Genomic DNA, 23820 nt, shown 5'->3' on the forward strand with positions numbered 1-23820 from the left:
GGCCTTTGCACAGAAGTGTATCACAGCTGGGAAAGCAGCCAAGAAACCTTGTATTCTCTTCTGGTATAAACCCTGCCAAGTCACAGCTGTTTTAACTATCGCAGATTGGCAGCCCCTTAAAGCTAATTAATTTTTAGACCAGATAGCCACTGTGTTTCTGTTTTACTGAAAATGATAACAGAATAGTTTTGTGGGACAAAGTACTGAGAAATCAGATGAAATCTGGACCAAATATATTGTTTCACTTGCAAAGTTGCAGTGTTTGTAAGAAGAAACTTTCACAGTATGGTGACTTATTTGCTAAGGAATAAGGTAGAATGACCAGAGTTCATTAAAAATATCATGTTTCAAAATTAGGTTTTGTCCTCATAAAATCTCAAGTTTGATACACCCTGGGTACGAAATTATTAACCATGAGGAATGAACAAGCTGATGGCCAGCCATCCTTTTCCTTCTGGCATGTAAATCTACTTTAAATAATACATACAGATCATTGTAGGCTATTACTAAGGCAGTAAGACTGCTTATAAGACTGCTTGGTAGTAAAGAGCTTTACAACATAAAGGACTTAACTACACTAAATTTTACAATATTAAAGTCTGTGTACTTACATCAACAATCAGGAAGTCCAGCCAGCACCAAGCATTAGTAAAATATATTTGAAAACCATACGCTACCCATTTTAAAAGCATTTCTAAAATGAAAATATAAGTAAAAACTTTGTCAGCATATTCCAGCATGGTCTTGATAGTTTTGCGCTGTTCAATGTATATATCTTCAAAAGCCTATGAAAAAAATATATTCACAGATTACTAATGTTTCACAGAATACACATGATAAAAATAAGCTATTTTTTCCCCTTGTTCTTCTTCATATTTCCCATCTTTAACCACACTACAAATTGGAGCAATTTGCCCTGTCTTAAGTTAGATATATATATATATATAATGTTTTACTAATGAATGACGAAATAAACTCAAAGCACAAATTTTCATCCAATGTGGTATTAAGAAAATTTCACATACACAAATGCCCCCATTCTTATACAAAATCTGTTCCAGATATGTACATTCCATTCTAGAAAGCAATTGGGTAGATTAAATTTCTATCCTCCATCAATCAAACTTATGTCTAGCAGACAAACTAAAGAGCAATATATTTGCTAGAATGTACACTTTGGTACTGTAGTGAATGTTAAGTGAAGCTGGAGAGGTGGGTAATGTAAATCTTGTTGGAAAGAGGTTGTTAGGTTTAATTTGTTGTCACAGTCTTCCCTATCTTCTGCCTCCAAAAGAGAACTGAATGAAGTAATTATTTCTTTTTTTTTTTTTTTGTATGGTCTTTCATTATCAGATTCCAAGAAGTGGCTGAGCCTAGAAGGAATTAAGAACTTAAAATATAGCTATATATTCAGTTTACAATGATCGCTTGTACTCAAATCTCTTGATGAAAATTCGCAGGCAATTTAAATCTTGAGTAGCTATGCTGGCTTAAATGAAACTTTGCCAGCTTTACAACGGTAAATCAAAAGTATCACTAAAAAAGTGCATGTGAAAGTTGACAAATTTTTCAAGTTTGGGCCAAGTTTAATTCCATGCTGAAACGATGGAATGCAGGTAGTTTTATCCAGCTCCAAGTAAAACAAGTCTTTCTAAAGCAAATCTGAATTTTGCTGTTGCTTCTAAAGAGATATCTAAATATTTCAGCATCTGCAATTTTTTTTCTACTTACTAGTGCGCCACTGCTGAGGAGAATCATGAAGACAATGAAAGTCTCAAACCAGTTGTGCTCAACTATGCTGTAGCAGGTTTTTCTAAGGTTCCACCAAATTTTTCCTTTGCCATCCTCTATACTTACTTGACAACATGGAAATTTCTTCACACAACCTGCGTTAGATTATGAGACATTAAGATCCAAAAGCAAATTGTTTCAAAGTCAGTATTTACTGGGGTATCGACATTGTTAGAAGCATTAACAAATTTTATAATAGTTTTCTAAATTAAACACTGGAATCCTCTTTATAGGATGCTGAATATTGGAATTTAGATAAGTAATTTGAAGGGAAAACAGACAATAGTGAACATACAGTATAAGTAAACAATCAAAATAAACCCACTGATACTTTTGAGTTTTGGCATGTAAACTGTTCCATTTGTTGATGGACTATCACAAAGATTAATTTGTTCCAAATTTCAGGGGCCCTTCCAAATCAGTGTAAAGTGTTTTAAAAGTAGAAAAGTTAATAAAGTTTCTTAGTTACAAGATGTACACAGTGGCCAGGCAGATAAAGTTACTCAAAGCCTAGGGAAACTGTGTTTTGATTTTCGTGATTTGCACCATTCTAGGTTATTTTCTTTTGATTGTTAAGGTCATGAAGGTCCACCAGATTTGAAAGTCCCAAGAACTTAAATATGCCTAGTAATAATGCCATTTTACTAATACATCTCTTAAAGCACAGTTATTGTACAACCTTCTGTAAAACAGGCTTCTGGTTCAAGAGCTTCTTCACTTTCAATTTCTGCTTGCTCGCCCTCTCCAGGAGGAGCAATATCAACCGTGCTGCCTTCTGATGAACTGGATGCATTTAGTTTCTGCAAATAAAGTTCCACAGAACAATTTTTTCTCATTAGATACATATTCTGTAAAAAATTATATTGAATCAAATCATGCTAGTCTGACTTTTGAAGGACGCTAAATTTATACTTATAAATTGTGCATCACCATAAGTAAAAGCACAGTAATGACATGTGCATTGTATAGTTCTGCTTCCCAGTTTATCTTCTCATAGGGAACAATTAAATATAACTTGTCTACTAACCTGGTCCACGTATAAAACTTCTGAAGTATTCTCAGTAGTATTAAAACTGGAGAGCTTGCATGTACCACACTCTCGAGTTATTTCATTTTACTGGATTACACTGAAAACGTGTCTTAATTTTCCCAGCGAAATGAACTAACAGAAAGCTCCACATATATCTTCGTGTCCTCTACAGATGGTGTTTTCATAAACACACACCATATCTGGATTAAAAATTTGTAAATTTAATGGCATTTAATGGCAAATTTCTGCACAATATAATTTTTTCAGAAAGCACAAATTACCAGATCCTAAATACCATCTTTGCATTCCAGTCTTCTGTGAATACTGAGAGACCCCTGAGGTCCTTTCCTCAGGTCCTTTCCATCATGAATTTTTCTGTTATTCTACTGCTTTTGTGTTCAGTAACACAAACACATTCCTTACTACGGTAAAACCTTAGTTAGATAAAGCAACTGAAATTAGGTGTAACTTTTTACCAAGTACATTGAAATTTGGATCAGGTCAAGCTGTTTATCAGACATGCAAGACTGCCCATAATTTTGTCCTTTTAACAAAGCATATTTTGAAAGGACAAACTTGCCAAAGATGCATACAACTAATTCAATAATCATAGAGTTGTAAGTTGTATTCAGTTGTCAATACTGCGTGTCCTTAATCGCTTCCATCCAAACTACATTGTCTTTTACTGTGAAATAAGTCTTGTAATCAGAAAGCAACATTAAAAAAAAAAAACAACCACATCAGTGGAATATTTCCGGTTTATACCATGTAGCAGTAATACGCAGGAATTTTGAGGGGGATGGAGAAGGCATCTCTAACTAAATAGTTCAAATCGTACAGGCATTGATGTAACAAAAGGGCATTTGGTCGCAGACTAGATTTATGGTTTCACCTAAGCAGATCTGGTCATGCCCTTTTACCTATATGAAGAGCTTTCAATAAAATTTTTTTGAGGGAATGCTTATTACAAGTTACTTTTCACATTTAGTTTTGAAAATAGTGACCTTTTTAGAATATATAGAAAGAAATACTGCTCAGATGATTTGACTGGTTTTGCAACAAGTAATAAAGAATAACCCTTTATAGAGGCATTTCCATGTATTCCCTTCTTCAGAGACACTTCTACAAGTTAAAACTACTTATTTAACTCTTCAGTCCCTTCAGGAAAATGCGTCAGGAACTAAGGGCTTTTTTTCTGCCAGAATTTTGGTAAATAGCACATATATCTTCATATAGATTAGTAAGCAATTCTTTCCTCATATTCAGCTCTTACATGACATGAATGAAATTTTTAAAAGTGTTAATATTGGGTGATGAATAATTTCAGGGTTAAGTTTCAAGAAGCTGCCCTTCATGAACATGTGTAAATGGAGTCATTACAGGGTCACTCACACTCAGGCTGCATGGCTGTTACTGCATTGTGACCAAAACCAAAGGACTTGTTGCATAATAATATAAAAGATTTCTGACAAGCACACAGGTATGAGTTTGAAAAACATTCTTTCTCTTCCTAAATATTGTGATCCGTCACACATGGAAAATTGTGCTGACAAATGTGAAAAGATTTGGATAAAAACATTGAGATTTTAATGTTGGTTAATTTTTGCTTAGTAAACTTGTAAAAAAATATCATGTTTTCTTTTTCATTATGATCTTCCTCTGTAATTTCCAAAACTTATGTAAGTAAAATAATTACAGCTATATTGCCTCTAAATGGCATCATTTTATTACTGGTCATGGAGATCAATAAGTCTGAAATAAAATATCATGTATTTCCCATTGTGAGAGTATTTTAAACTTTGCTTTCTGTATTACATTTACAGACCAAAATACACATTAATGTACACTGTATTAAGCATTATTAGCACACCACCTTATTATACACACATAAGGCTGTCTTTTATAAAGGAAATAAGATTTGTGAATGAACTTCATTGTTATATATCATTGTAATACAAAGAAATACAAGTCTTAAACTTGTCACTGAAATTATAGGCAGTTTCTTCATTAAATAAAAACCAAATATTGTGAAAATAAGAATCTGTCACATTCAATTTAGGAAAATTAAAACTGATTTATGGCCTGATCCATCATCATTAAATCAATTACTGACTTAATAGTAGCAGGATAGAAGTTCATAGTAGGCATCAATTATTAATCTATATGAATGCCAATTACAGAATTAAAAGGCAGTCAATTTTTTAACTGCATCTTCCCATGTAAACTCTGTTGCAGGTAGTCCTGTCAGCATAGTTGCTAAAAAAAAAAAGTGATAGAAGTGCAGTTTATAGTCACTGCAGACAAAACCTGCTATAATTCTCATCACTTTTCTTTGACATAAATTGTTCTATTCATTTTTTTCCACATAATTTTAAAGAACCATATTATAAAAACGAAACTCATTAAGTTAGTAAAACTCCTCTTTGCTTCAAGACCCAATATTAGAAAAGAATCATTACATTTTAAATAAGGTGACTTTAATGATGTTTTTTTTTTCTGGCAATAAAACCAATAAGGCTAATTGGAAACTCAGTATACATCATGGATTAACGCAGTCTTCTTTTCACCTCATAAATGTGATTATCAGCCCCTTGAACATGCCATGCCCTATAAATACTTATTTGCAACTTCAGTGATATTACATTTTCCTCTACAAGGATACAATTGAAAGCAATTGCTTATGATGCAGCATTCTCAAGGCCTGAATCAGCAAAACAACATGCTTGACTACAGCAGAAGCCTGAGCAGTACTGTGGAAATCACACACAAAAATAAAACAGAAAATAAGACTACCTCTGTGGGATTTTTTGTTTGGGTTTTTTTTTTTTTCTGAAAATGGTATTGTATATAAATATTATTTCATAGGATATTAAAAAAAAAAAAAACAACAAAAAAAACAACCAAACAAAAGCTTCATCGCCAACCCAAATACTTGGTTAATATATGTATAATCAGCCTCCATTCTGTCCTTTCAGAGCAGTGCATCTCTTTTAGCTTCGATCATTAAAACAAGCTTTGACCAACAGCATGTTAATGTGCCCATTTACAGGAAAATGCATTCACCTAAGGCCTGGTCTTGCTCTCATTTGATTTTATTCTAGATTCAATAAGAGCAAGAGCAGGATACTAAAATAGTAAGCTTTACAAACGGCTTCATGATTCAAGTGACAATAAAATAAAGGGATTCAGCCATTACAAATTGCCTTTAGTAATTCAGTCATGTGGTTTTATCCTTTGAGTCTTGGAAGCTGCACTGTAATTGAGTGACAAAATATAAAATAATGGGGATCAATGATTCCAAAGTGATTCTAAACTGACTTTCAATCTCAGATGTTATGATATTTGACTTCTATATAATATTAAGGAAGCCACTTTAAAAATCTATTTCCATGTTCAAAGCATGTCTTGGTTTAAAATTTAATCAGTAAAATCTGAGAATTTTCAGAATAAACATCAATATTAATTTCTTTTAGCATCTCTGGAAAATTTATATTCAGTACAGTATAAGTAGATCATACTAAACTATAATCAATAGTACAAAATGAACTATTTCGTTATCCTTTTGAAGCCGGCGAGACTCTGCCTGAAGGAAACAGCTTTGCATTTTGCTGTAGGACTGAAATCTCAATCCCAACAAAATTTTGACTCCTAGTTTCACTAGGATAGTTTGGCCTCCTTAGTTTCATGCAATATTTGGTGTCCCTGTTCCTAAAAGCTCTGCCAGTTACGCATCATGGAAATTATACTTGACTATGATTAAAAAATCAAAAACAAAACCAAAAATCCCCAAAACCTAGGGTTAATATACATGGAATTTTATAAAAAATTATGCTGGCTATTCCATAGTCTTTCTAATCTACACCAAGTGAAGTCCTCCGACTCAGTCACAGACTGCTATCATGGAACACCACTGTTTATGAAGGAGTTTAAAATGCTTTGTAAAATTTGTAAAATGCTTTTCTTTGATAGATTTTTAAGGGGGATTATTTGCTAAGTATAATTTTAGCAATTATGAAACTGTTTACTTTGCTTACAGTTCATAAAACTCAAGATATGCACTGACCAAATGAATATAAAATGTAGTTTGTAGCATTTTTAAGATTTGCTTTACAGTGCATCGTAGATTTAAAAGTATAACAGTATAATGTGTATGCAAGTAGCTACTGCAATAGTTTAAATATTATTCATGAAGGAGCTGAAGTTGTGGCAGTAATCATTATAAAAATCACTTAACACATTTCCTTACATATTTACATTTATAAGGGCTGAATCAAAAAGGGCTGTTTTTTTTTTAAAAAAAACTACGCATGCTCCCTTTTTCTTTTGCCTCTTTAATGTATAACATTCCAGTACTGTTATGATCCATACTTCAAAACCTGTAGACCATGCACTTATTTCTAAAGTCTGTATTAAAATATTCAGAAAAATCATTAGCAGGTTAAAAAATGTATGTTGGGGTTGCCAGTCCCACCTGACCATGCTGTGATGTGAGTCTCATGACTCAGCAGAGAGCAGCTGTGCATGTTTGTACTGTCTTGCAATGGATAGGGAAGGTACATAGCTGAATAGCATGCAGGCCAGTCAAAATCCATTATAAAGTGATTATATATATATATACATATATATGTATAACTTGCTTAGGTAACCTGTGTGAAAGTGGTGACACGTTGCTCTACCTGGTTAAAAAGCACCAGAGCTGCATTCTTGATTGCTCCAGCTTGGTATTACCCCTGTGAGAAGTAAGAATGGTAGGTAGTGAAGTTCAAGACACAGGATCTCTAGTTTTCCTCTTTTTGGAATCTCTAATTAAAACATGGCTTTAACACAATTAAAACAATTATTAAATATTTTATGATCAGTTGGTAAAAAGGGAAATACATACCACCTGAAATGTTCAACAAACTTTTTCTACAGAACTTGTTTATTTTAGAGAAATAAGAAATGCAGAAGCTAGACCTAATAAACCACACTCTGAAATGGTGATTCATAAATAAAAATAGAATTAATTCAATTAATAAAGACATGGTTAGAGGATTTGGAAAGTATTCCAGTATTTATATAGTACTTAATGCATATTAATAAAATTTTAAGGGTTTTTTTTTTGTTTAATGTTCTAGTCTTCATTTAAGTGACTATGTGATTATGTCTTTTATTTGAAAAAAATGTACATGCAGTAAGAAAAATACACTGAAGATGTATGTTTTCCCATGCCTCCTTCATCCCCTAATAATAGTGATAAAATTTCTGGGTCTGAATGAAAAGAAATCTCCATAATTTCTGTTTAAATGGAATGTCATGAAGTATCATATTGCATAAGTTTAGATTTAGTATGCTATATACTTCCAAGTCTGTAATCTCTCTCTAATTCTCAGAAGAGGATTGGATTGGTGTCTGGATGGAGGCCCATCAGTGTGTCCAGAGATGTGGTCTCATTCATTAAGTATCCACAGCTAGTCCATAACTTAAAGAATCTGTGGCTTCTGAAGACACCATTACAGAATTGGTCAGTTACAGAAAATAGAAATTTAGATTGTTGGATATTTTAAAAGAAATGCGATAAAAAAATCACCCAACAAACTGATCAAATCACTGCAGGGCATGGTTTGGCTAAGAAATTTATTGAAGCCCAATGACAATGCTTAACTTTGGGGAATGCAGTAAGTATGTTCCTGTCTTCACCTAGTCACAATATCACTAGTGATGCCAATCTGAAAACTGAACTTATTCCTTGTTTTGAAAATTCAGTGGATTAGGTGATGAAGGATATTTTTAATGTTATTAAAAGCACCAGTTGCAATTTCAGAAGTTAATTGAGCAGTCTTACTTCTCCAGTCTGAATTTGTACTTACTGTACATATACTGTAGATACAAAGGCTTTTGAAATTCTGAATGATAGAGGCCTGTAGGTGTATGTATTTCTTTAGTTGTGAAATAAGCTTTCCAGAACTGATGAATATCTTTGAAATAACTTTCCCATGTAGAAATCCAAACCGTATTCATAAAATTGTGATTCAGGTAGAATGAGGAGTTGTTTAAGTGGTACAGAAATACAAGTAGAGGAGTTTTATGTTTGGTAAGATTAACAGAGTCTATTGATTTCACTGACTAGCAGTCATGCTTTATAATAGAAACAGCAGCCCCAATACTAAATTTAAAACCATCAAATTATCCTCTTTAGTTACTTCTAATTTTCTTACTATCTACATAGTTAAGTATCTTGAGTATCTTATTTTCAGAGCAGAAATCAGTTATTTCTGATGGTTATTTCACCGGGTATCACCTCTGTTTTCTGTAGCAGGTACTAAAAATATCCTCCTTCAAAGTATCAATTAAATGTTTGCTTCTTTCAGGTACTTTCTGCCAACTATTATTATAAAGCAATGGGTAACTTAGAAATCTAATAAATGTTACTGTTCTGTTTCACCCGAATGGAGACTTCCCAGAATTTCTAGTGATACATATGAGAAAGATCTTCTTTTGGTCTGAAACATGCAATCAGGCTCCAGAGTAAATTCTGGAGCAGATTTGGCAAGTTACTAACTAGCAAATTAATTAGGAAGTGTTTTCATGAAGGAAGACGGGGACTAAGAAAAATTACAATTTGTTCCTCACTCTCCTGCTCTATCGCCTTGCTCTTGGAACATTCCTCATTGAGGAATATGCCCTGCTCTTGGCATATTCCTCACGGGCACACAGCCTCTGCCTCAGCTCTAGCGTGACCTGTTATTGCTGACAGACTTTAAATAATCATTCTGCTCTTAGCATTAGTGACAGTCAGTAAGACACCCAAAAATGGGCCATTTTACAGTTCCTGTGAAGATCTAGTTTCCAACAACTCTGTTGTTAAATAAAAAGTTATTAAAGAGGATATCTCCTCAGGGTATTGTAAGTGCTAAGTACTGCCACAGTTAAGCCAGGGAAATATCTGCCTCATCTCTTACCCTTTCTTTTGAAGACTAGGCTTTCTCCTAGCAGAAATGTTGTCTCGGTGGTACCCCTTGAGAGGGAAAATAAAGTAAATGATGGTGAGCTGTTCTAGAGAGGTAATGTAAACATTGCACCAATATACTCCTCAAAAGACAATCAGGAGGCAGCAAAAGATTCAACAGTACTGTTGACTTGGTAGGAGAAGATTGGGAATCTTCGCAAATTCCCATCACACACCGGAACATTTGTTCTTATATTATCAAAGTGGATTTTTATACACACACTTAAAAAAAAAGAGCATACAATCCTTCTCCTAAAAATAATCCAGAAGGAATGAATTAAGGAAACCAGAACAGAAATTGTAAGTAACATAGAATTAACAATTTTCAGGGTACTGGTAATAAATTCCTGTCTTATTACATACCATTCACAACATCCACACTTGAACCGTACAAATACCTGCCAAACAATTAAATGCTAAACAGCTGTGTGTGAGTAGAACTTTCAGGAAGCACTATTGCTCCTGCTTCACAATGGTAGTGATTATTACAGTCTACAGAAACCTTGAGGCTCCACGTAAGTCCTAAGTTTATCCTATACCCATTGACAATTTCTGTACAAGTTCTTAAGATAAACACCATCCATCACTTACTGGCAGATTTCCTACAGTCACCTGAAATTTTCACTTTCAAATTCCTTATAGAGACTTTTGAATTTGGTTTCTCTTCCTGAAGACATACATATACAGCTAAAATCTGTAAAACAAGGCAAAATCCCTTTTGATTCATTATGGTCCTGAAACTTCAGGATGGCCTTAGAAGAAAAAAGTATGTCTGAATTGAGCGAAGATGAGAATGAACAGAGAAATTCACTTGTGAAGTCACCTTGAAACTGGTATAATTCAGAACTTCTCAGGACAGCAAGGGATTTTACTGCATTTTCTTAGGATGTATTTACATCATATATTCACTTGAAAAGCAGAGGAGTTTCTGCCTTTGCATTGCATTTTGGTTTGCCTTCAGCTGTTCTGATAGAATAGATAGCAACACGCCATAAACTGAATCATTCAGTCTCTCTTAAAGAAGAAGTAAACAACACCTACGGGATGGTGTTATTTAATTTGCACCCCTCCAGTGACATGCCTGATAGAACAGACCCACAAGCACTGCATCAGTGAAACTGGTAAAGACTGCCAGAGGAAGAGGAGCCAGGTGTGAACGGGAACTTCCCAAGCCAGCTCTGCTGCTGAGGCTGACATGCCACGTAACTGCACATTTAGCATCTGTACAGTTTATAAGCATACCAACTTCCTAATGCATATTACAAACACTTTTTAAAGTAACATATTCTGGAAGTGTGTAGGCATGTAACTTCGTAAGATGGAGTTACCTGGAAGGCACTCATCACTGTATTTACCAAAAATACCCAGAAGGAAAGCAGAAAAAAGTTAGTAAAATGTCATTTTAACAAACATCAGAATATATGAAAATACTTGGAAGTCTTTGCTAAGTCTTTTGCTAATGGAAAAGACAACTTTTATTAGAACAGCTTATGTGAAAAATACTTAATTTTCAGACCCAAAGTCATTCTGAAAACTTTTCTTTTTCTATACTAGTTGATCACATAAATTATATCACTTTACACTTCCTGTGTCTCTAATATTCTTACGTTGTCATGTAAAAGCACTACTGCTATACTGTCTTATATATCTGCATTAAAAATATTCGTCTCATAACTGAGCAATTCAGTCTGATGTTTGATAGAATATCTTGCTCTTAATCTCACAAATGTTATGCAGAATAACCTCCTTTGCAGCTGCAAGTAAACACACACTTTAGATGTTTCTTTATGTTCTTTAGCAAAAAAAACCCACGACAAACCCAAACATACTATGATTAACTGGATTACAGTTATCCATTAATGTTATGTGATGTAGCTTGCTGTTGCTGAGGAACACAGCATTATTTTGGGTAGCATGGTTTAGCGAGAGGTGTCCCTGCCCATGGCAGGGGGGTTGGAACTAGATGATCTTAAGGTCCGTCCCATCCCTAACTATTCTATGATTTGCAAATATGGCAGCTCTACAGCTGTGATAGAGTCATGAACACAGGGCTTCTTAATAGAAGAGCTTTCTTTATGGTAAACAAATCCTTTTGTATTAATGAGTTAATCACATAACATCATAGCTTCTCATCTAATTGAAAACATTTACCAATGGTCCTTATCCCTTAAACCTCACAGGTCCTACATTTCTAATGGCATTGAATATAATTATATTCTGCTATATGCATTTATTAGCTAAACCCTACATTAGCTAAATCTGATGCATTCATTAGATTGTCATTGATCATTATTCGAACATACAGAGTTTTCCTTGAGCACCATTACAACCTGTTCATGATCACTTCTGGTATTTGAGCCCCTTACATTTTGAGCCACATGGCTTCTGATTTTTAGACCAACTTCTTTCTCTTTGCACAATAATTACAGCATATGGCTTTCCAGTAAACTGTTTCCAGATGCATCTATATTACAAGATTATTCTGCTCTCCAGGATCTTTTGAGATGCTGCTTTACCATGACATTGCTTGGTATCTGGATTACTTCAATTCAGCCAGCCATAATCTATGAACCCAAAATCTGTAAGAATATTACTCACAAAACTTTTTAGATAACCCAGAATACATCACTGATTTATGGTGTCTTAGCGTTCATTTTTAGAACTAATCTCTCTACATAATTTTTTTCTCCACTTACATTTCATTGAGTATGCAAAGATGTATATATTTAATTTTTCTTTAGCCTTCTACAATTCCATAAATCTTGATTCCGTAAATCCTGATCGCATTATAGGTACTACAGAAAGAATGCATTATAAAATGTGCGCTAGTCCTAAAAACCTCACAAAGTTGTTAAAGAAACAATCATATTTAAAGTTATACATCTGCCAAATGCTAATAAACAGAGTATTAAAAATGTAAACTCTAAGGATCCACTAGTGTACCATCAACAGGGTATTTTTTTTTACAATTATCATTACATTAAATACTAAAATATAAAATATATTTATATGGGATAAGACAGTTTTTAAACAATTCTAAACATATAAATACATAGCAGTGCAATTGTTAAGATTAAGAAAATCCTACCTGTTTGCTTTCTTCCATATCAGACTCACTGCTAAATTCTTCTGTATTTAAATTTTCAAAATCTGATTCTCCAACTGCAATGGGCACTGTCACAGTGAGACCTGGGTTGTTTATGAATGACATGTAATCATTTTCATCGATTACGCATTTTTCCACACTGCTGCCTGTTCCTACACCACTGGTGGTTCCATTCCCATCTTTAAGATAATTCATATCTTTGTTTATTTCAACAGCAGTATGATTGGAAATGCAGCTGCCTTTCTTGTTGTTTAGCTCTTCAAGTGCTTTGATTTCCTCTAAAGCTTTCTGCTTTCTAATGAAGGCTTTTTGGATGAACTCCTGTATCTTTTTTTTAACATAATCTATTCCCTTCTGTATCCTTGCCACAGCAATCTGGAGATTGTTCATTTCATTATCATCATCGGTAGCAGCAAGGTTGTCTGAACTAAATGAGCTCAGCAGCAAGGCCAGAAATAGGTTCAATACCTAAAAGATGAGAAAATACAGCTGTAGAGTAAATACACACATGTAAGAAGTGGTGGACTAAGCAGTGCCAAGTTAACAGTTGGACTTAATGATTTTAAATATCTTTTCTAATTTAAATAATTCTATGATTCTAAAAGAATAGTAGAGCAGGTTACTGATCATAAGTAAGTGTCTGGGGCTCTGCTGCACGTTTCTGCTGATATAATATCAAGATTGCAAGGTCATGTAGATAACTAGGATAAGAATATTTTGAATTCTGTTTTATAAAAAATTAAATTGTGTTAAAATGTATCACTAAAGGAAAATCATTTTGACAGGTAATGAAATACAGTTTTCAGGCATATCAGAATTAACTGCAGGGATTAACAGTAAATGACACTTTAAAGTGTAAATGGCGCATTCCAGTTACAATCCTGATTTCTAAGAAGTTCTCACCAATTCAATACTTACTAATTGAACCTTAGGCGTTTTAACTTGTTGGCTTGAATTAAAATTTTTCTATAAAGGTTTCTTCTATCATTTTGAGTTAGAAGCTTTCAAACATATTTTTAGTATAGACATCCAGTCACTCTGTATTTTGCTTTCTTTTTTTTATACCTAAACAGGCCCAAAAGTTCAGTACTTACATTCAAGAGATTCTATATAAGAACAGATATATTATACTTTATTAAGTCAGAAGTATTAGTGCTGGAATCAGCTTTCATGGGTGTAAGAAAGATAGATTTTTTTTCTCTGAGCATGCAGCTGCCCAAAAGCTGATGCAGCATAAGCTTTATTATCTCAAGAGCAGTTAGGAAGACGTTTGGATTTAAACAGCACCTCTAAAATAGCTGCAGCACTCCAATGTTAGGTTGTTTGATTTGACATTTTGGTATATTCCTAAACTCTTGAACCCATAGTGAGAGTACTCCAGTGTATGAAAATGAGTAAAAAGGGGGAAAACAAAATCATCTTATGTTTTTATCCAAAATCTAGCATATTCAGATTTATTTTTTAATTATAAACAGAATTATGACATTCTCATTGCCTAGTTGTATAACTTATGTGCAGTTTTGCATTAGAGTTAACGCTAAAAAGCATTCATCACGTACCACAAGGTTTCCAATCACCATGACCAGCATGAAAACAATAAGGCACATGGTTTGGCCTGCAACCTCCATGCAGTCCCACATTGTTTCTATCCATTCTCCACACAGCACTCGGAATACAATCAGGAAAGAGTGGAAAAAGTCGTGCATGTGCCAGCGTGGAAGTTCACAGTCACTGGAGATCTTGCAGACACATTCCTTGTAGCTTTTCCCAAACAGCTGCATCCCAACCACAGCGAAAATGAACACAATGATGGCCAGCACCAGGGTCAGGTTCCCCAGAGCCCCCACTGAGTTGCCAATAATCTTAATCAGCATATTCAGAGTTGGCCAAGATTTTGCCAATTTGAAAACTCGCAACTGAAAAACAAAACCGCACAGGAATAAATAGTGTTAGCCATGAAACAGAAGCTAGGTTCAAGTGGTTCAGCAGATTAATTTGTTCTTCAGTAGGAGAGCCTTATTATTTTAAGAGAAAGGAGGGAGAATGGAGTATTTGCCTAAACTGTTGTCTTCAGCATTTCATCTTAGTGATGTACATAGGAAAAAAAAAAAACAACTAATTTGTACCACATTTGATTTTAAGATTTCTGAACACCCACTTACAGATGATGACTGAACAATTCTTAAAGACATTTTAGAAGTTTTACTCTTTTCATCACCTTCACTACACCCTCTTTTCTGGTTTGGTTCCATGTTTCCCTCAGTGCTACATAAGGTCTTCCAGGCTTAGAGAACAATTTTTTTAAGCAGCAATTTTGTGCTGGTATTGTTATGCTCATTCAAATCATAAACATTAACTTAAAAATAATATTCAGTAACCAAACTGTGGTATATCAAGTTGGGTACCATTTCAACTGGTCCTAATAAACTAAGTCACAAGCTAAGCCACTACTTTCTGCTCTCTATATTAAGAATTAACCTAGTTTTTCAAGTAATGTGATAAGTATTAGTAATATAGACGTCTAAATCATGAATGCTGTGCCTCCAGTAAACATACCTATAAATTAGCTTCTGTATGATGCTAACTGCTATAAAAAGATACTTCTAGTAGAAGCTCAATATTTCAATTCAAGCGTCGTGCTTAAGTCTGACTTTACTCATATTGACTCTGTTACATGCAATGGACTTACTAAGTGTTTATTCTCGGCCCCCATTGAAATAAATGTGAAGAGAGGATCTGCTTAGGGGCTTTATGTGTAACAAACAGTAATGTTCACAATGAAAAGACTAAAAGTGTTATGATTCTTTACACTGGTGTAAGTATGTATATTTTCAGAGATATTCAGCTTGGATGAATCTTGATGAAATCAGTGTAATAAAGATTTACAGAATTCTCAAACAGGTAGCATTTATCCTTATGCTGGCAAAGGATATCAATAGGATAATTTAATACCAAAACATATCAAAGGACATCAACTGACAAACACCTTAAAGTTGTACTTACCAAAAATGGCTTGCAAATTAGGTATATATGAAAAATAGTGTGAGCCATATAAGTATATACCTTTATAATGCTGGCAATTGTTACAGAAATCAGCACTTTTGTTTCTTTTTTTTTTAAAGACAATAGCATGCATGTATTTAATTATCAAGGTATTTACCAATCTGAATGACCGAAGAACAGATAATCCTTCAACATTTGCAAGACCAAGCTCCATTAAACTAAGGCTAACGATAATACCATCAAAAATATTCCAGCCTTCTTGGAAATAATAATAAGGGTCCATGGCAATTATCTTTAGTACCATTTCAGCTGTGAATATCCCAGTGAATACCTAAAATAAAATGTAATTAATTAGTTGTTATGAGAAATTTATATACCTGAGTGAATATTTCTAATAAAGCTTGAGTTGTTATACCTGTCACTTTTACCTGTCACTATAAAAAACAGCTGACTGCTATCTCCAAATGCCATTGAAGTATTTCTAAACACTGAAATCTGATCATTAAAAACCAATTACTAAATCAGGATAGCTAAAGGAAGGCAGAGATTTCATAAACCTATAAAAAGCTCTTCACCAGTCAGCAGCTCAGCTCTGGTTCATATTTGACTGATATTGCTGGACTGTCCATCCAGAAGACGATGTGTTATGATCCAGTGTTTTCAGTTCTGTTTCTAGAGAACAGTCCCAGTAAAGCAGAAGACTCAACAGTATTTTTTTGTTTGCTCACAGTCTAAGCAGAAGTGGTTTAGAAACTCTCTAAAGTTCGATGCTTGAAGGACAGACTCTCTAAGTTCTGTATTTTAGGTCAGAGTTAAAAAGTATAAGTGGAATAGATGGGAAGTTGGAGTTTCCTGCACAGCTTTTTGTAAGGACATTGAGGTTTCACACACAGCTACTCTTCTGTGTGACAATTATTTTCTTTTGGGAAAAAGAGCTTCAAGGTGATAATGTTTGAAATATATCAAAGTACCAAACGTGAAATTATCAATGCTACTTAGAATTTTAACGTCCAGAATTTAATCCATTTAAATTTCTTGCAATGACTATTGACCAGTGTTTTCTGCAACACAAAAAGAAGTTTTGGAGCATAATGCAAAACCACTAAAAACATGTCAATACTCTGCACAGTACTCAAAGGATATCCTAGATGATCCAAAAGCCTACTGAAGTGCACCAACATACTCTGTCATTGCCTTGTGACAGTTCTTTACCCAGCTTATCCTCAGTCTTCCTACAGTGAGTTTTTAGAAGCAGAGCTGACTTTTTACAGCACTATATAACTACACTCATGACTTCCTTTTAATTTAAGATTAGGAGGTGGATATAATGTTGTGGAAACATTCACCATTGTCAAAGTGTAAAAGTTTATATTTTTGAGAAAACAGAAGTACAGCAGGAAACACTTCACTATTAAATTGAGATATGAGAGATGTTACCATATATTCAGAAGCATGTAACAGATATTGCTATGTTTGGTAAAGAGAATGCAACAAAGAAGATTATTCTTGACAAAACTGTAATATTTTACAAAAGAAAAAAATGGGGAAAAGGCAAAGAAAACCATTTTATTTTAAAATAGTGACTTCACAAAATAACCCATTACATCCATAAACTACTTTTTCTTGAGCATAACTGCAACCCCAAATACATAAATATACATTTTAACAGAAGTAAACTCAAGTTTTCTTATAATTACTTAGGACTTTTGAATAATGAATGGCTTTTAGTATTATGAAAATGAATCATTGTTTTTAGAACTATTTATTTTCATTAAAATGCTGCAGAAAAGGCAGTCGTATTTGTCATATTTAATTTATCCTCAAACAGACCGTGATGTCACAAGCAAAGAGTAGATTAACATATTTTGAATGGAAATCACAAAATCAAGGTTAATAGGTTAGTACAGTGAGGAACAGAGAATTTAATTGAAACCAGCAGGAATAGTATTCACTGCATATATGTAATAATCATAATTAAATATACTGGTTTGTTACAAAGGTAGTTAAAAATATGACTGCTTCTAGTTTAGAGTAGAAGAAATAAGCATGAGATGGGAAAAGGCAGACAGCATTGGAAGTGTAAATGTTTGGAGAGAATTACTTCTAAAAATATGGCAGAGCCACATTTTAAAATACAATATTCTGTAATCTGTGATGAATATAAGACTATCCCAGTAATTAGATCTTTGTTCAGGAGAAAGAAAACCATAATGCACACAAGAACACATAGGTAGTAAGTGCAATTTTAGTTCTATTTTTTAAAAAAGTCAGGATATAATACCGTAGATATAAGGAAAGTGTTTAGACTTTAGAGCATACTCCAACCGAGAAATCTATTGCTCTATTTAAACATTAGCAAATTTAAAAAAAACCTAATAATTTTGATTGATTAGTTCAGAGAACTTGGTTGGTTTTGGTTTTCAGGACTGCATGCTGTGTCAGTCAGTCCAGACCTCTCCTGTGTAAACTATTGGTACTTATGCGTGCTGGCAAAAGATTAAAAATGTGAGTCTTCTTCTAAAACAGTCGCAAGATTCTGTCTTCTGCTTCCGGAGCATTAGAAGCAAATAGAGAGAAACAGACAAAGATATTTGAGGGTTATGCCACACTTAGGTATCTGCTCAGAAACAGAATTACATGTAACCCTAAATCTCTGGATCAGCTTAAAATCAGGAAAGGTATAACTAATAAAGTTTCAGATACAAGGTGCTTTTTGTTAGAGAATAAATAATAATCTTCCAGTTTATTAAGTACTTTTTATTTACCTAAAAAGGCAAGGACTGTGGTAACAAGAAATGTACTTCCCTTTCTTGGAAAATTAGTGTAACTGAAAATATATCAAAGAGAAATTCTGCCATCTGAATATTTCACTGCATTCTTACAGAAGAAAAATATTTTCTGTGATGAAATATCAGTACTTTGCTAAAAATTAGATAATCTACCATAACATTTTAAAGAAAAAGCCCAAGGTAGACCTCAAGAAATCTGACAAGCCAGTGAAGACTGCACTTCTAGACAGGTTTGGTTATACCATTATAGTAAGTACAAAATAGATTAATGAAATTTAAAGGCTCCAGAAAAAATCACTTTATCTATGAAAATCATATGTACAGTTTCTAAACTGATTATACAAAAAATCTGGAACAAATTTAAAACAATTGCAATGCATTTATGCATTTCTTCTTTTAGAAAAGGTACTTTTAACAAGTAATGTATAACAAACCACTTACCAGGTTCCCCACAGAAAGGACACTGCTAAACTGTTCTGTCATTGGGTAATGTTCCATGGCCATAAACAATGTGTTTAAAACAATGCAAATAGTTATAGCAAGATCAACAAATGGATCCATCACAATTAAATTGACTAGATGTTTCACTTTTAACCATGGATTCCAGCAATCCCAGATCAAGAAAGTGTTTGCAAATCTGTACCAGCATGGTGGGCATTTCTGTCTGGATTCTTCAAGCTCTGAAAAAAAAAAATAAAAAAAAATAGAAAAACGTTAACAAATAATGAATATCCCAATTACATCCTCTGAAAGTTCTTCTTTTAAATATGTACAAAGATTAAATCATTCAAAGAAACACCTCACATTAACGTGTTATTTCCTTCACCTACGTTTAGCCGTCTTAAAGTTGAGTATCTAATTTATTTAAGCTTCTCTACAATCAGTAGACAGTGAAATTATCTCTAAAGAGTGAATCACCTCAGATATCTATGTAAAGAGAGAAGTGTGTTTGTCTCTTTCCCATGCAAGTAGGGAGAGTCTAGACATTTAAAGTCAGTTGACTTGCTTACAGCAGATGTTTTTTGGATATTAAAAGTTAACATGACTCCCTCATCAGTTGTAAAAGCTTCATAAAATATGAAATTTTTGTGTTAAATATGTAACATGCATACATATTTTGATTTGAGCTACTAAAAGCATTCTATTTGCTACTACACTGATCCAGTACAGTATCATAAAGATCACAGAATCACAGAATCCCAAGGGTTGGAAGGGACCTCAAAAGATCATCTAGTCCAACCCCCCTGCAAGAGCAGGGTAACCTACAGTACATCACACAGGAACTTGTCCAGGCGGCCCTTGAATATCTCCAATGTAGGAGACTCCACAACCCCCCTGGGCAACCTGTTCCAGTGCTCTGTCACTCTCACAGTAAAGAAATTTTTCCTGATGTTCACATGGAACCTCCTATGCTCCAGTTTACACCCATTGCCCCTTGTCCTATCACTGGACATCACTGAAAAAAACCTAGCTCCATCGTCCTGACACTCACCCTTTACATATTTGTAAACATTGATGAGGTCACCTCTCAGTCTCCTCCAAGCTAAAGAGACCCAGCTCCCTCAGCCTCTCCTCATAAGGGAGATGTTCCATTCCCTTAATCATCTTAGTTGCCCTGCGCTGGACTCTCTCCAGCAGGTCCCTGTCCTTCTTGAACTGAGGGGCCCAGAACTGGACACAATAATCCAGATGCGGCCTCACCAAGGCAGAGTAGAGGGGGAGGAGAACCTCTCTTGACCTACTAACCACACCCTTTCTAATGCACCCTAGGATGCCATTGGCCTTCTTGGCCACAAGGGCACATTGCTGGCTCATGGTCATCCTCCTATCCACCAGGACCCCCAGGTCCCTTTCCCCTTCACTACTGTCCAGCAGGTCAACCCCCAACCTGTACTGGTACATGGGGTTGTTCTTCCCCAGATGCAAGACTCTACACTTGCCCTTGTTGAATTTCATCAAGTTTCTCCCCACCCAACTCTCCAGCCTGTCCAGGTATCGCTGAATGGCAACACAGCCCTCTGGTGTGTCAGCCACTCCTCCCAGTTTAGTATCATCAGCAAACTTGCTGAGGGTACACTCAGTTCCCTCATCCAGGTCGTTGATGAAAATATTAAACAGCACTGGTCCCAGCACCGACCCCTGAGGGACTCCGCTAGTCACAGACCTCCAGCTAGATTCTGCCCCATTAACCACAACTCTCTGACTTCTTCCTTTCAACCAGTTCTTGATCCACCTCACTACCTGATCATCAAGCCCACACTTCCTTAGCTTATCTATGAGGATGCTGTGGGAGACACTACCAAATGCCTTACTGAAATCAAGAAAAACCACACCTACTGCTCTACCATCATCCAGCCACCTAGTTACTTCCTCATAGAAGGCTATAAGGTTGGTCAAACATAAATGCTAAATGATTTGGTGTGCATACCTATCACTGATTATTTGAATCAATATTTTTAATCTACAGAATGACTGTTTTCTTATTTTAAAAATTATCACTTGACTTGTGATAGATAGACAGATGCGGTGTCTATCCATTGAGAAACAGAACAATGTTAATATTAGCAGAACGACTTTGCCCTCAATTAGAATCTTTACAAACTGTTTTCTTCCATTTCACTGTCAATATTGTCAAGGTTACAGAGGAAAAGTAACTTCTACTGAGTTAATAATAGAAAGGATGGATCTCTAATGTGATGGGATGTTTGAGGGCAGCCCAGAAAGAAGACTGATATTTGCTTAAGTGAGAAATACTTAAACTATGAAATACATGAGAAATGGACACAACTGTTTTGATAAAATGTCTGCATAGTGGCATTAACCCAAATCTGAAATTTGTCAGTTTTCAGACATCGCTTAGAGCACAGGAAGTCTCCATCATCATGACACTTCTATAAGATTTTGCTAAAATGCCAAACATAGAATCATAGAATAGTTAGGGTGAGAAAGGAACTAGATCATCTAGTTCCAACCCCACTGCCATGGGCAAGGAGACCTCACACTAGACTATGTCGCCCAAGGCCCTGTCCAACCTGGCCTTAAAAACATGCTTAATTAGAGTATTTGCTAGTAAGGATTTATTGCTAAGTTCTACACTTTGAGGACCAGTGGACTGCTTCTAATATTGTCCTGTATGGGTGGAATTACAGGAAGTTAGAAAGTCACTTGCCACAGATCTCAAATTCATTGAAATTAGCAAGCTCTCCCCTCACATCTGACTGTAGCCTCCAGACACAAAAGGGTATTGTCAGTAGAGAGAGTCTTCTATAATATTAACATGTTTTTTTCTGGCCGGAATAATGAAAGGACAAAGTATTCAACTGGAACAAGAGTGTAGCACCCTCTAAGGAGATACCCTACCTACCTGAGAGGAGAGCTAAGAATTGTACACCAAGAATCAAGAGGTACCAACACTTCCTGCTTGCACTAAAGTAAGAATATATACTCAGATATACTCAGAAAGGCACGTTTGTGAGAATACTTTTAGAAGAAAATAGGCAAAATAAACCTTATATTTCTGACTACAATTGTTTGGTATCTATTTATCTGAGAGCAAATGGCTTCAGAACCCCCTTTAAAAAAGTCTATTTCAATTCTGGCTTAATCTTCAGGACACTGTAAATTTTATTGGTAATTTCTTGCCCTTTTAGAATATGTGTTGTAGGACATCCTCAGGGTTTGTGTGACTCCAGCAGCTGTCACACTGTGGCAGTATCCAGTAGATACATCCATCCTTTAAGTTTATAAAAGGCATATGTTTGAAGCGTGAGTGCACTCAGTTTCCATTAAGTAAGCAAAACAATTCTTACAATGCAAGCTTTTTTGTATACTAAATATTTTTTTAATCTTTGATATACTTACCTATGAAAGTTTAAGCAATGCTTGAGGAAGGCAGTTCATGTGCATTGCCATGGGCTAATTAGAGTTGACTGTTTTCTTTAAAACTCTCTTTTTCATTCCAATTTCCTATTGTCTATCCTTAGATATTAAATCTAAAGAAAATATCTGTTCTAGGACATCACTGCCTTCATCACAGCAATTTCTGTGTATCTTAATTGATTTTTTCTGTTGATATCTTATAGGAAGAAAATCCCTGTATTCTCTGTTTGGGGATCTGTCAATCCCCTTACTGTAATTATTTTGGGTCTGTTTATCCATTAAATAGCATAATAATTTGGAACATGCCACAAAAAAATAAATGAGTAAGCATTCAGAATGTGTGAATGGTCTTAGAAATGCTCAAAAGCCTTGTATATCTGATGTACAGTGATTTCACTTGTCCAGTTTCACATTTAAAAAGGAAATTATATAAATAATTGCTCTGTACATATGGTTAGCTGAAATTACTGAATTGCCTGTCAGATAAAACGCATCAAATACCTTCCATTGTATTTGTAAGTATGCTGGCTATACTCATTGCTCTTTGTCTTGCAGCAGAATCTTCTAGCATTTCCATGGAAATTTGATAAGAACTCAGTCTTCTTTTTCTTATCTCTGTTTCTGTAGTGGTGCCCTGTAAATGAAATACTGAGGAATTAAAACATCCTTTCAACAAAAATTAACAATATTTACTGTGTAAGTATAGTAATAAATACAGTAATAAATAATAAATAATAAAAATCAAGTTTGTGCAGCACATTATACTTTCTTGCATACTGCATTTTTCTGTTCATGTAGGAATTACTTTGTTCTTTCTTGAGGAGCTCAGTGGGAATTTTGTACAGTTCTGCAAATGATCAACTGAGGGACAACATACCAAGGCAATGTTGGACCAAAGGTGATTCTTATTTAAATCATAGAATCATAGAATGGTTTGTGTTGGAAGGGATCTTAAAGATCACCTAGTTCCAACACTCCTGTCATGGGCAGGGACACATTCCACTAGACCAGGTTTCATGAGTGAAAACTTTGCTAGGTATCTTTTTGCTAATGATGATTATTCTTTTCAGAAAAAAATATCAAAATTGGAACCTGTCACCTTAATTTCCAGCAGCTAGACATATTAAATAAAGCACAAGCACAGAAAGAAGTGAACCATTATTTAAGAAAGTAATTCGCCTACAAGAAACATGAATATAATTCTAGGCATTTATCTCTTTAATACTATGCACTG

At 34.7% G+C, this 23820-nt stretch overlaps 1 protein-coding gene across 7 annotated transcripts in view; it reads right to left on the reverse strand.

Annotated features, from left to right (window-relative positions):
- LOC130606984 (sodium channel protein type 2 subunit alpha-like) overlaps window positions 1–23820 on the reverse strand; it is a 75662-nt gene that overhangs the window by 18295 nt on the left and 33547 nt on the right. For all 7 annotated transcript variants that reach the window (XM_057423674.1, XM_057423672.1, XM_057423673.1 and 4 more), the window contains 8 exons: window positions 23088–23220; window positions 19149–19387; window positions 16076–16249; window positions 14475–14831; window positions 12898–13383; window positions 2471–2591; window positions 1732–1886; window positions 612–785 (listed from right to left, as the gene is read on the reverse strand). In XM_057423674.1, coding sequence (XP_057279657.1) covers window positions 612–785; window positions 1732–1886; window positions 2471–2591; window positions 12898–13383; window positions 14475–14831; window positions 16076–16249; window positions 19149–19387; window positions 23088–23220 — 1839 coding nt within the window. The remainder of the gene's footprint in view (window positions 1–611; window positions 786–1731; window positions 1887–2470; window positions 2592–12897; window positions 13384–14474; window positions 14832–16075; window positions 16250–19148; window positions 19388–23087; window positions 23221–23820) is intronic.

This window comes from Pezoporus wallicus, unplaced genomic scaffold (assembly GCF_028554395.1).
Source record: "Pezoporus wallicus isolate ANWC-B61680 ecotype Strahan unplaced genomic scaffold, APGP_CSIRO_Pwel_v1 contig_1181, whole genome shotgun sequence".
Classification (NCBI taxonomy): Eukaryota; Metazoa; Chordata; class Aves; order Psittaciformes; family Psittacidae; genus Pezoporus; species Pezoporus wallicus.